This window comes from Phaethon aethereus, assembly GCF_964289735.1.
Source record: "Phaethon aethereus genome assembly, chromosome: 1".
Classification (NCBI taxonomy): Eukaryota; Metazoa; Chordata; class Aves; order Phaethontiformes; family Phaethontidae; genus Phaethon; species Phaethon aethereus.
In genome coordinates, this window is record NC_138575.1 from 102,931,481 (window position 1) to 102,945,928 (window position 14,448).

At 36.2% G+C, this 14,448-nt stretch overlaps 1 protein-coding gene across 1 annotated transcript in view; it reads right to left on the minus strand.

The window, feature by feature from the left end:
* The window catches only part of DCAF6 (DDB1 and CUL4 associated factor 6), a gene marked incomplete at its 5' end in the record, with an annotated part of 92,062 nt that overhangs the window by 50,151 nt on the left and 27,463 nt on the right, over window positions 1-14,448 (minus strand). Inside the window, 5 exons of the mRNA XM_082014402.1 lie at window positions 1,146-1,239; window positions 4,755-4,969; window positions 6,911-7,046; window positions 8,091-8,204; window positions 13,110-13,295. Of these exons, the coding sequence (XP_081870528.1) occupies window positions 1,146-1,239; window positions 4,755-4,969; window positions 6,911-7,046; window positions 8,091-8,204; window positions 13,110-13,295 (745 nt within the window). The remainder of the gene's footprint in view (window positions 1-1,145; window positions 1,240-4,754; window positions 4,970-6,910; window positions 7,047-8,090; window positions 8,205-13,109; window positions 13,296-14,448) is intronic.

The following is a 14,448-nucleotide window of genomic DNA, read 5'->3' on the forward strand; positions in this document are numbered from 1 at the left end:
ATAAAACTGAGAGAGCAGTTTAAAAGAAAGGAAAGTATTTCTTTACACAGTGGGCACTGAACTTCTGGATTTTTTGCCATAGGAAATATTATCAACAGGTTCAATAAAGTATCACAGAAATTCACAGGCAATAGAACCATAAACAGATTCTAAAGGAACAGATGGGAAGGTACGCTCTAATGTTTCTAATCTAGTAATTCCGAATACTGGGGGAGCAACAAAGACAACAGATTAAGGTAAGAGGACAGCCTCATGTTTGCTCCCTAAACAGCATCTCCTATTGCCTGTGTCAGATACAGAATCCTACTCTACATGGACCATTAGTCTGATACAACTAGACACTTCTATTCTAGTTTGGGGAATCAGGAAGATAAGAAAACCAACACAGAAAATCTGGAACGGGAAATGGTAGGCAGAAAAAGGAGACAGATTTAAGGGAACCAGAACAAATACTTGTATGCCCACAACCTGTCAGATTTAAATAGAAACACACCATTAGATGAAGAGTAAGATGAGTGACAAAGCATCCTCTTCCCTGCTTTGGTATCCCATTTTCTGACATTAAAGCATAGCTTTGTGAATGTTCTATCTACTGAAACCTCAGGTAATTCAGTAATATATTACAAACATGAAAATATAAGCATAAAAATTTAGTCACTACATGTGTTTTATAAAAAAAGTGAAAGATACAGTATTAGAATCCTATTGCTTTGAATTCCAGTCCCCTAATGTAACTGTTGCAGAGCACTTAATTTGTGATTTTGATTGCATATGAGGCTTGACTACAAAAAGGGAAATACGTATTTGTGTTATTACATGACCAACAACAATGAAGTAAGCTCCCCTTGATTTACAACAGCCTAGCTGAAGCAACATAATTTTTTTGGTAAAAATATTTTCAATTTAGACATTTTTAAAAGGCACTGTAGAATAGCAGTTCTGTGTTAAATTCTAAGAAAACCATCTTAACACCTGGCTGATTCTTAAAACATGGACAGTTTAATCTGAAGCACTTAAATATTTCAGGAATGCTTAAGAAAAATTGGAAAATAAAACCCAAACCAAACCAATCACCAACAAAAAAACAACCAAAACAAAACACATGAGCAAAGACAACAACCCCCCTCCAACTGCAAACACTTTACCATCTCTTTCTCGTTCACTCTCAGGCCTTGCTCTTGGTCCAGTATCTGACCAATCCCCTCTCAGTCGCAAACGTTTAACAGGAGGTTGCCGTAACTAAAAGAAAAAAAGAGAAAGGCATTACAAAGCTATTTATGTTGGACAGTACAGAATTCCAAGTCTAAATATAAATGCAATATCTCCATTTTCTCAAGTTACATAGATTTGTTCATGTCACAAAAAGAAATGGAATGTCAGCCATATGTTTGTATCAACCATGAATAAGCACAAGACTGTATCAATAGAATGCAAGAGTTTTAGCTACACAGAAGTTCAACAGTCTAAATCAATGACTCAGAACTAATACAGCTTTTATTTTATGCAATACTAACTTTACTACATGAATTGAGGCTTTCCAGACTGAACAGTAATAAAGGTTTTCCAGAATTCAGCCTGAATTCCGCAAAAATATTCACCTCTTCATGTTAAAAACTACACAGCAGCTTCAGTTTCATTAAACGTGGATTTGCAATTAAGCAAAAGGAAAAAACAATCAGACACTAATAAAACAATGACAATTTATGAAAATAAACTTTAGTTTATTTTTTTAACCTGTGGGGTTTTTGACTTTTTGTAGTGCTTTTTTTTTTCAGCAGGAAGTATAGAACAAGTACTATACAGATAGTGTTACTTTCAGTGATGTGAAAAGAAACAGCTAGTCCTTTGAACATTCAAAAAGGCAGTTCAGAGTTTGAAATTAAGTGTATTGCCTGGATATTTCTGGCTTTAAAAAAAGGTAAATAGTTGTGCTGACAACTTTAAATTAAATGCAAAACCCCTGTGGTGAAAGCATATTAAAGTGTTAACTTTCAGAAGCCAGCAGATTCAGGAAGAAAGCTTTCTGTTCCTTCTACTCTATACAACTTAAAGCCAGGCTGAAATAAAAATAGCATTTAAGGAAAATCATCTGGCAAAAGGAGATTACAGGACCTATTCTGTGGTAAAAAGAATACATAGGATCTGTTATTAACAAGTGGTCACAACCTTTCCTCTCTATAGTAACTGGGGAGTCAATTCTCCACCACATTACTTCGTATCGATTAACATTTTATAGGGAGAGAGAAGTGCAGAACTGTTTGTGCATCACATTTTTCTGGGTTCCTCTTTGCTTTCTCCTGCCTCAGTGAGGTAACAGTGTACCTCAGATTGACATTCTTCTTCAGTCCTACAAATCTACAACCGCTTCTGATCAACAATACTTGTACTAGTAATAGCAACCTGTGGCCCAGTAAGGACAACATGGTCACTGCTAGTAACAGGCCACAGGCTTCATATGAAGCTAACAACACAAGCCTCACACTTGTCAGGACTTCATTTGCTTGGGATGTTCTTTTAGTTCAATTAGCTGCAACAGCAATTGTTCAGTGACCACGTAATTATCACCTAGTTAGCTCTGGTTTTGCTTAGATTTGCATAGATTTGTGGTGTACAACCTCCTGTTAACAGTTTTGATATATACAGGAACGCCAGCTAGCTAAACTGTGCAGGAAAGAACTACCTATGACCACAGGATGCTGATGCAGCAAAAAGTAGTACGGGCATGAGCTGACAGCAGATATCCTGCAGGTGTGGTCACAGAAGGTTACCAGAGACACCTTCTCAGCAACTCACCCATGGCTGTTAACTGTACTGTAAAGGTTGGAACCAAGCAACAGCTGTTTTAGGGATAACAAGGACAAAGAACGAGAATTTAAAAGCAAAAACGTGCTGTATTTGCCAACTAACAAAGAAAAGACATCATGTAAAACGTCTTGAAAAATGTATCATAATGGCCTGCAAGCAAATTTTAAGAAAAAGGAAGAAAACATCATGCTTCTCCCAGCACAGAAGAGGAAGAAATCACCATCATTATCATCACACTCATCCTGCAGGTGAAGACAGCAGGATGCTGAGAAATCACTGTAAACTCCCTTGAGGCCCCTGTCTTACACTAAAGGTAATGAACTCTGAATACAGAGAAGCTTGTGAAATGGTGAGCATAATGCCAGAAAAAAAATAGTGGATGGCTAGGGGGAGTGCAGGGGGAAGGACAGAGATGTATATTACTTCACTGTAGTTAGAGAGATTTGTTTTATATTCATCAGAAAATTTAGACTGGAGGGGTCAGCATCATTGTATCTGAGCTGATAATAAACAACTGCTTGTGTTTTGGTTACACTACTGAAACTTTTAATACTGCTCAGCAGCAGTGGCTCACATCCTCCATCTAAACATTTTGTACCCCCTAATCTCTGTCATTAAGTGATAACTTTAAACAAATAGTATTTATTTGATTTCAAGGAATATGCTTCAGGTTATTAGAAGCGTGACCTGCTACCCTTGCTGGTGTTATAACCTGAAGTTCATGTAGATGCCTTCTCATCTCCAGGAGAGGGAAAGCAGACAAGAAAGAAAACCAGTGACAAAATGTTGTCAATATAAATAGACAATTTGTAAATAAGAATATTTTGTAACACAATCTACTTGTCACATCTCAGTCTATGAACAGCAACATTAATTTAATTTGAAGGGAAACACAACTGAGGTAAGTGTCCCACAAGGAAAAACAATATAAAACATGAAAACAGGACATAGAATCACAGAATCATTAAGGTTGGAAAAGAACTTCAAGATCATCAAGTCCAACTGTTAACCCAACACCACCATGCCCACTAAACCATGTCCTGAAGTGCCACATCCACACGTTTTTTGAACATTTCCAGTGATGGTGACTCCACCACCTCTTTGGGCAGCCTGTTCCAATGCTTGACCACTCTCTTGGTGAAGAAATTTTTCCTGATATCTAATCTAAGGCTCCCCTGGTGCAACTTGAGGCCATTTCCTCTCATCCTATCACTAGTTACCTGGGAGAAGAGACCAACACCCGCCTTGCCACAACCCCCTTTCAGGTAGTTGTAGAGAGCAATAAGGTCTCCCCTCAGCTTCCTCTTCTCCAGACTGAACAACCCCAGTTCCCTCAGCCGCTCCTTCATAAGACTTGTGCTCCAGACCCCTCACCAGCTTCACTGCCCTTCTCTGGACACGCTCCAGCACCTCAACGTCCTTCTTGTAATGAGGGGCCCAAAACTGAACACAGGATTCAAGGTGCGGCCTCACCAGTGCCAAGTACAGGGGCACAATCACTTCCCTACTCCTGCTGGCCACACTATTCCTGATACAGGCCATAATGCTGTGGGCCTTCTTGGCCACCTGGGAACACTGCTCGCTCATATTCAGCTGGCTGTCAACCAGCACCCCCAGGTCCTTTTTCCACCTGGCAGCTCTCCAGCCACTCCTCTCCAAGCCTGTAGCATTGCATGGGGTTGTTGTGACTGAAGTGCAGGACCCAGCACTTGGCCTTATTAAACCTCATACAGTTGACCTTGGCCCATCAATCCAGCCTGTACAGATCTCTCTGCAGAGCCCTGCTACCCTCCAGCAGATCAACACTTCCACCCAACTTGGTGTCATCTGCAAACTTACTAAGGGAGCACTCAATCCTCTCATCCAGGTCATCAATAAAAGATGTTGAACAAGACCAGCCCCAGAACCGAGCCCTGGGGAACACCACTTGCGACATCTTAATCACTTGCCTCTTCCCGTCTCTCTTCAGCGGAAGGAACCTTAAGTTCTCGTGCTGTGTCATCCTTGGGATCAAACAAGTATATGTAATCCGAAGAGTAGCTAACAAGGATCTCTTGACCATCTTCACTATAACATAGAGATGTTACTCTACAGGATTTGTTATTCAGATGAGGAGGAACAAAACGTGCCACCATGCCAACGGTGCCCCTACCAGCATAATTCCCTGTATTAAATAAAAAAAAAAAAAGGGGGGGTGGGAGGGAAGAAGTAACACATTTACTATTGCAAATTTTCAACAGCTTCAATATACTCCTCCTTTAACATCCATCAAAAGAAAAAACATCCAACAGAGAAAAGCTAAGTATCCTGTAGCTTCTGCATTAAATTGGATCTGAATAGCAACATATCGTGTCTTATCAGTATTTTATATTTTTGTTTATAAACACTATGCACATTATAAAAAAACCAAAACAACCACACACAAATATATTCATATATCACATACCTATCACATGACATTGTGTGGATGGTATCTGTCAAATGTAGTACAAACGGAAATTTTGGAATCTAAGAACATTCACACAATAATAATGCAAATCCGTGTCCACGCACAAATTAGAAAGCAATTCATTATATGAAACTTTGAAAATTTAGGGCATATATCTTCTCTTTTCTACCCAAAATGTTTTAAAAAAAATACTAGTTTTTCTTTGAGACATAATAATACTGTCACTTTGAAACTGCAGAACTATACAAACACACTGGATTTATCATGCTTCCCTGACAACTAACCTCCATTACACACACTAAAATAATCTTAAATTCTAGAATTACAAGTTTGTGAACAGATAAAATTTACCTATAAGAAGATCTAATACTGAGAAAAACAGACTGTTCCAAAACCTCATAATTTGCCATGTAACTGTTTCCCGCATGGCATATCTGTTGTGGCTTATTATTGTGCAAATCTGTCCTCGACCACAGACAAATTCAAAGTTTATCATCTCACACTACATAAGGACTGAAACAGAAAGTTTTAAAAGAAAATCAATAGTTTGCTCACTAGTCATAGAATATTTCACCTCTTAAAAAAAACCAAAACAAAACACCAATTCAGAACCCCAAACCCCCCCAAAACAAATAACAGAATACTATACCAATATATTCAGAAAAATTACAATCTTCAAAATTTTGTCTTTTCTCTCATTTACTCTATAGGCTGGCATACCTGAATTAATCTTACTCCTGTATCGTTACAACACAAGAGCAGGTACATAGCACCTGTTAATCAACCCCCCCAGAATCTCTTCCTCGGGCAGTTGTCATAGAATTTTGCTGACTACTGTGATGAAAGGGAAAGATCTTATAAGAATGTTAGCCAGATGAGAGTTTATGTTTGTTATGTTTGTTGAGTGATCTTTACTGTTTCCTCCATCACAATCATCAACTGGAAAATGCTGCAAGAAATGACAGATTTTGTGACACTGATAGCTGAGCATACATATTCATGCAAGTAATGTATATTAATTCATATATGAGCAAACAAACACTGATCATACATTGTAAGAAAGAGGTATGTTGGAACTACATAATGCTCTTTTGCTTGGCACCTGTAATTTTTTTAATAAAATCTTTAGGTAAGCTTCTAAAGCATGCTAGCTTTCACTTGAAGAATTTGTAGCTTTTCAATGAAATTATGTTAGATATAGCAACAGCTACTGCAAAGGTAAGCATATTGCGTGATATTATAGAGTTCATAAGATCCCTTCCCAAAAGCAGCAACACATTTCAGCACAGCAGAGTACAAGAAGATAAGAACTTAATTAAAATTCAGGTGGACCACTGCAGGCTGTAATCACTAGCTTTTTGGAATCTTGGAATCACATGATTCAAGACAAAAGAAGAGACATTACTGAATGCAGAAAAAGGCATTTTGTATACAATGAATTCTAAGATGGATGAAGAGATTAAGTTTATTTAAAGATTTCTGTATTAGCAAATATTGGAGTAAAATGACTATTATTACAAAGCATCGTTCTCAGATAAGAAAGCTACATTTCATTCAGTATTACACTTCAGTCATTCACTGTCTATTTTGAAAAAAAGAATCTGAAACTAGAACTGCAAATGGTTAGAAAAGTTTACTGTAAGGTATGGTTCCTACCTGTTGCTCTTGTACCAAGCATTCGCCGGTCATATATTCTTACTGAGCTATCAGAACAACCCACAGCAAGATAGTATGGGATTGGTGGACAGATAGCAACAGAAGTGGCAGCACGCCGACAGTTTATTAAAATATCCTGGAACAAACAAAAAATACAGCATTCAAATAATAGCTCTGAATATTTGAAGTACAATTCTATTTTTTACTTCAGGACACAGGCCCATTAGTCAAGGAGGTTTTAAGAAAACTAGGTCTGGCCCTGTGAAGACAGATTGTATGTATGTCAAACAGAAAAGCCATAGCAGAGAAGGAAAACTATGACAAAGAAATATAGCACAAGATCAACTAAAAAAGAAAATAAACAAACCAAAACAAACCACAGGAACAAACATTTAAGAACAGATAAGTGTAACAACTACAGGTTTATAAACTAGTTTGCACCCTGGATTTTCCTATGGAAACATTGGTAACTGGTGAGTCAGAAGAGTACCAAATATGCAGAAACGGTCTAAATTAACTTAAAGGATCAGAATGGATTTCATCTACAGATAGACAATTGGATAGACGAAAAGAAAGAAAGAAACCCCTAGAACTGGTAAATACGCACAAAGCAGTATAAAATTAATCGAGAGTAGAAATACATACTTTGGTGCCAGTTTTTCTCCAATTCAATATTAAAACTGTTTCTGAAATACAAACACAGTGGACACCGCCAATACCTTACCTTCAAGGGAGTAACACTAGTGACTAATCTAATCTAGTATAATTCATTACCAAAACTTTTCTTACAGAGGGACAAAGGACGCTCAAGAACACGAGGCTGCAGATGATTTACAAGGCTCATTATTTGCCTCCAACTCTGCACTCTATAGTAACTAATGTAAACCAGACCAAGAGATTCAGTTTCAACATAGAATCTTTTCTACCATATCTGAAGCCTCACACCAAAGTTCATACACTAGAAAGTGTCAAAGGAGATACAAAAATAAATTAAATTAAAAAAAAAGAAAGAAAAAAAACCTCCCCAAACTGTTTTTGTTTCTTGGGAAATATGTTGTCATCTCCACCAACGACCCTGAAACCTATTATTTCTAAAAGCCTTACCAGAATTCATATCCTATGTTTGTATGATGTACAGCTCTACATTTAGGTCATCTTTATTAAAAGATTTCACTCTTACATCTTTACAATCTTCCTTTGTGCAACTTGTTTTGATTCGAGTATCAAACCATCTTACAGTGCCATCTTCACCACAAGAGAGGAAAGTATAGGGATCATTTGGTACTGTCATAATCTGCTCAAGAAAAGAAAAGAAAAAAGTGTTAATACTTCCAGAAATACCATTAATTTGAAAATAAAAGCATCAACATTTTCAGCAGCAGTGAAGACTGAAGCAATTATGACTCAAGTCAAGCTTGCTATTGAAATAAAGAGGAAAACAGAAACACTGCTGATGTTTTTTAATTTTCAAGAAAAGGTTTGAACTACTGAAGTTAAACTGTGGAATGTCACATAAAATTAAATATTTATAGGTCAAAGCTTACAGTTATTTCTGTTATCTTTTAATTAAGCAACACATTTACTGCAATCAGTTTTCAGATAAGTAATCAATTTGCTGCAATAATTCAACAGAAGCTCAGTTTATTATCTATTAAGTAATAGAAGACAATAACAAACAAAACCCTCAGAAGTCTGAATGACATGAAAATACTAGATGGCTTTTATTCCCATTGGGCCATTCCTTTACATTCAAAGTAGTCCCCTGAAGCAACGATGCATTAAAGGCTGTTACTAACCTAGTCCCTCAGTGCATTTTTTTCTTTTCACTTTTTGAGAGCATACTGTAATGCACCATTTTCCTGACCTCAGCCCTACTCAAACTAGGGAAGACTCATCTGGAGTCTCAGAGGTATGGCTTCATTCAAGGCGGCCTCCTTAAGACAAAATGAAAAGGCAAGCAACCATAATGGTAAAGCTGAATTCAGGCCAATGAACACACATGAAACATCATGTTTTTACACACTATCCCTTAAATACAAAAACAGAGAATACTGTAGAAACTAGCAGTATTTTTCTTTTTCTACACTACTGATACCAGCAACTTCATAGAAATTTATGAAAAAAAAAAAGAATCAATAATAGTGTAATACGCTAATTCAACACAGAGCAAATGAGTGATTCTTTAACACTCTTCATTTGATGATTAATTCTCCCCCCCCCCCGTATTAAAAGTAACCTATGGATATCTGTAAATCTCTCTACCTAAAGTAGGATTACAAAGGTAATCTCTGCAGGATTCAGCATTTCTTCTTGTAATGCTCAATACATTAACTGAGACAATATGTGCTGTGTCAAATCTTACTGCTGACAAACAAGATGTTTAACAGACAGAACAAAGCCAAGGTTTTAATAACAATGAAACAAACTTCTGAGCCATGTCTATTATTCCTGAATATATTAGTGTGACATTGAAAAGAGTGTTTTTCACTACTCATTCACTCAAATTAATTTTAGTGTAGTTATAAAAGCCAGCAATTGTTCTTCAATCTACTAAATCATTACAGCTCTTATTTCTAGTATCTGTATTTTATTTTTGTTCACACTGATACTATTTCACAATATACATGTAATAGTGCAGTACATAACTCCACTTGCACATGCCAATTTTTATGCATGGTGTTTAAAAACATACTAAGTACTTTACAAGCAGTAAAATAGAGAAATTGAGAAGTGCAGACTCCAATAATTAAGAATCATTATTACTCTAAGTTCAACAAGTACACATTATATATATATAAAAAAATCTAAAATCCTTTTTTAGCACCTAAAAAAAAATGTGTTCTATTTAACTTTAAATATATATACCTATATGACCATTTTACTGTATTGAAAATATGAAGGTAAGAGTTGTCCATAACAGTACATTCTCTTTCTGAAATGCAGTTAACATGAAGGGCATTAAAGAAAAGCATTTGGCTAAGTAAAAATAAATTTGTAATGGCCTTGTATAAACAACAAATTCTCCAGAAACATGTTTTAAGAACTTCTCTCTCCCTCTCTACTTATTCTATTCTCCCCCTGAATTAAAAACAATATTCTATTTATCTCACAGTTCATAACAATCTACACAAACTTCTACACTCCTCTGTTTCAATGGGTGTTTTTGTAACGTCTTGAACCATCACAAACCCCGAGTTTAAAGCACAGTGTAAATACAAACCACATTCAAATTTAGAATTAGTACCTCAAGGGCAGATGATGTTAGCGTTTGTTATTTAGAGAATCCAATGAGTCAAAGCTCTATATTTAATATGATGATGTGGTTACATACAACTGGGCAGTAACGTCACAATATTTTGAAATTATTTTCCCACTCCAGAAACCTCTCAGTGACAAAGTTGTGTTATGTCTGAAACTGTAGCTCAGCCATTTGCTTAAAAACCCCCGCTATTTACTCCATTATAGTTTCATATGCCAAGGTTCAAAGAAAGGTCTACTCTGCCACAACAATACATGCATTTAATGTTCAAATAACAGGTATAAGACACAGTGACAGAATTTATAGCCTTTTTTATAAAAAGTACCTCCCAAAATGTTTTATAAACCTATCTTTTTGAAGACTTTTTGAACAGAGCTCAAATTTAGATATGTTAAACCTCAGTGCAAAACAGGCTAACAAAAAAAAACTTCAAAAAGAGTCAGTTAAAATAGTCAATGTCATACAGACATTTTGAGATTCCTTCCATTAACTGTGTTTAAAAACAGTATAAACCACTGAAACAGTATCACACTACTGTCATCCAAAACAACAATAATGCCCTCTTGTTAACATTATTTGCTGAATAAACAAATCCCCAATACCACCATTTGATTGTGCAATATAGCAGTCAAATGTCCCTACTTTCTTCAACTAATTATTTTGAAGAAATTTACTATATTCCATTCAACTAGTTACTGTTCAGTTATAGTCTTTCTATATGGACAACAATAAAACTTGTATCTTGATTTTCTAGACTGTTGGGCTCTCCATATTTCTTCTAAAATATTTTTCACTCTTACTGTCTGTTTTGACAAGCTTATTTTGTTGTACCTATCAAATTTATATTTATCATCTGGTTTAGTAGCTTGCAATGTGCATACCATCATTACTGATGACAAACACCTTGCAAAAAGACAACCAGCATCTCATGTTATAGGTTAGAGGTGTTATGTTCTAGCCTCCATTACTACTCTTGACCCACAAGCACAACTGGCAAATGCGTTCATTGAATTTTCCCAGTTCGATCATTGGTTTGCAGCACCGCCTGGTGTCAGTCACTTCATGTAATCAACAAAATTGTGGGTCAACCCAAGCTCAAGGAGATCAAAACTTAGGACCACCACAGTGACTGCTTAGGGTGACTTTTATGCTGACACCAAATCTTTAATTTGCAGTACTCTGAGCAGCCTAGCCCCTGACGCCAAACTTCACACACCCAAACTCACTGCTGTAATGATACTTCTACCACTACCTTCAATGTCTCCTCAGCATAGCATCCATAACAATTCTCCTATTCTCAAGCTCAGAAATGTTTTCTATAATACTCACAGCTAGCTACCCATGAAACAGAGGTACCTGTTGAGCCAGTAACAGGCTGCTCCTCAAGCCTGCAGCCAGCCAGCAAGAGGAGGCTCTTATTTCCCCAGGAAGTCCAATGCAACGTCCTGACAGACCCTCTCCTCAATGAGGACATTTCCACTTTAAGAAATAGCATCTCGGTCTCCAGATGTTCTTATGAAAAGGCAGGTTTTATGTGAGATATAGAGCACATCCAATCAACTTGCAGAATCCACAGACTAGCATACAGACTCCTATATATAGTAAACTTCAGTGAGAACTGAAGCAGTTTAAGTTTCTGACTGGGGGCCATAAGGACTGATGCCAGTCAAAGGAAACTGTAGTTTCTCAATCAAATCAAATCTCAAAAATAAAAGCAGATGATGCGAGTCTGGGATCCAGAATCATGTTTTGCAAAACTGAAGATACAGTCTTGTATTAAACCCAGGCAAAACAAAAACAAACTCAAAACCACAAATCCCAGAAACAGAGTGAATACCACAGGGTTTGCTTGACTGACCTACAAAGTTACCCTGCAGACAGGAAGTATTTTTGGCAAAATCTTTAATACAATACGTATAATTATAACCGCCAGGATACTTTTACTACATGAGCAAAAATTAATTTCGGCAGTACTTCAGCCATTTTCTTCTCTCACACAACCTTTTCACACACCCCGATTTTTTTAACACAGATTTTTAAATATTTTGTTCACTTAACATACAAAGAAAGAGATTTAAAAGCTTGCTACAAAATCTGAGCTAAATAGTTAAAGAAGTAATGGACTTGGGATTTTTTTCCCCTTGTGTGTGTACTGCGATAGCGTTAAAAAAAAGTAATAAAAAACCTGGGACACTTATAACCTAAGAAGAAAATAGCAGTATTTTTTCTATCTTAGGCACAGTAAATTTTGCAAGCAGCAGATTTTGCTGTCATTAAAGTTAAAAATATAAAAATAAAAATCAATAAATCTGATTATCTTTCTAACTTAAGAAACACATTGCTTCTTCACTTGCCTATTTATATGAACAAAACATCCAAGAGAAGACTGAAAACCCTGGCTCTAAATTTACAGATAAAGAGTTATCTAGAATACAAAATATAGAAGTTACCTAAACTTTAAACACATTTTTCAGATTAAGTAATTCACACATGCTGAAAAGGATTTAAATCGTGAAAAAGGCATTAAACTGCTGAAAAAAGGTGGGAGGAAGGAGGGATGGTAGAATAAAACCGCAAAAAATGAAAACGCAAAACATAGCCACTGCCTCCACCCCCCAACATGCTTCAGAAACACATTCACAGCACAATTTAAATTAGTTTTGCTCTGCAGAGGATTCTTTCAGTGAAGGTGTATTCAGCCATTACATTTGTAAAGAAAGCAGTCTTAATGACACTACCTTTTGGAAAGTCCTCCGTTTAATTTAGACAACGGATTTCTCTTTTAAAGCCTACTCTAAAGAAAAAAAAACAAACTCAAAAAAGCTAGAAGGAAGGTTCTTTATTTCTCATGGAAATAAGGCTTTCAGCAGTCTGGTTGAAATCTACAAGAAAATATGTATTCTACCAATCTTAAAATTATCATGTACTTTTGTGAGGTACCTCATAGGTAGTTCCATAGTGGCATGTATACTGGCATTGTCTGTTGGTCTCCACATCTTGTTCAACATTAGTGTAAAAAATGACTCCATCTCCGGAACAAGATACAATCTGTTTGTCATTGGTGCATGGTAAGAATTTTGCACTAAAAATATTGGCCCTGTGTCCTGAGCGAATGGTTGTTAAAACCTAAGGAAGAAAGAAAAAGGAAGGCTGTGTCAGGTTAATATTTTCAAAGCAAATAATGGGGAAAATAACACAGACTCTGGTACTATAAACATCAGTTATGTCCAGGCTGACAGTAACCTACAGTTTAATACTGCAGAACAGAGAAGCTGTCTTTACACCAAATTTCTTCCAAAACCAAAGTGGTTTCACAAGAGACATTCACTTGTGCACCTGCACAAAGTAGTATGCAAAATGAAAGGACTGGGATGCAACTGACACCTTTTGTTTTTAAAATGCTAGTTACATATCACATCATGTTTCTCAAAGTAAAACATTAGTCCAGGGTGACAGTACAGCCAGCCGGCATGTCAGTGAGGAGAGATTTAAATGATCTGGAATATTGTGGGTCAAGAAGAATAAGGCATTGTAACCCAAGCTAACTTCATAGGCTTTAAAAATTGATGCTACTCTTAAAATAAACTCACTTGAAAAAGGAGAACTGAAGTTTGTAAGAAAGGATGTCAGAAACCAGTCAAAAATAAACAAACAATTAAGAACATGATTACAGGGCAATAAACTAAGACTTGACTTACACTCAATGAATGTTATTCATCTAGAGTACAGCAGAGAAGCATATAATTTACTTCACCATCACAGTTGGTTTTCAAAAAACTTTGTGATGACTCTCTGTATTTCCTAACATACTTTTTATTAGTCTATCAAAACTGAAAAAACCCTCCATATGCTTTCCTGTGCACTAGTGAACATTCTATCCTTACCTTGTTTCTCCAATCTGCAGCATTTAAACCAAACTGCATTTTCACCACTAACAGGAAAAAGATACTTACCAAGCTGTTTACAGTATGAAAATTACTTCCCAATTTCCACTCAATTAACTTAATAAAAAAAAAAATGCAAATGAAGTTGCTCTGTCATGATAGCTCATGCTTGATATTTCACAAGTGCTATTTCACATCTTTTAAACAATTCACACAAAAAAAGATTAACAGTGTATTTGCATATTCTGAAAGATACACAAAGCTTAGTATTTTAAAAGATAATATCAAAACCAGGAGATATAATCAATGCATTTTATTTCAATAAATCTGCCTCTTCATCTAGATTTGTTCAGATCTCTGTCTAGGTTTCGAATGTTTTCAGAAAAAAGTACTCA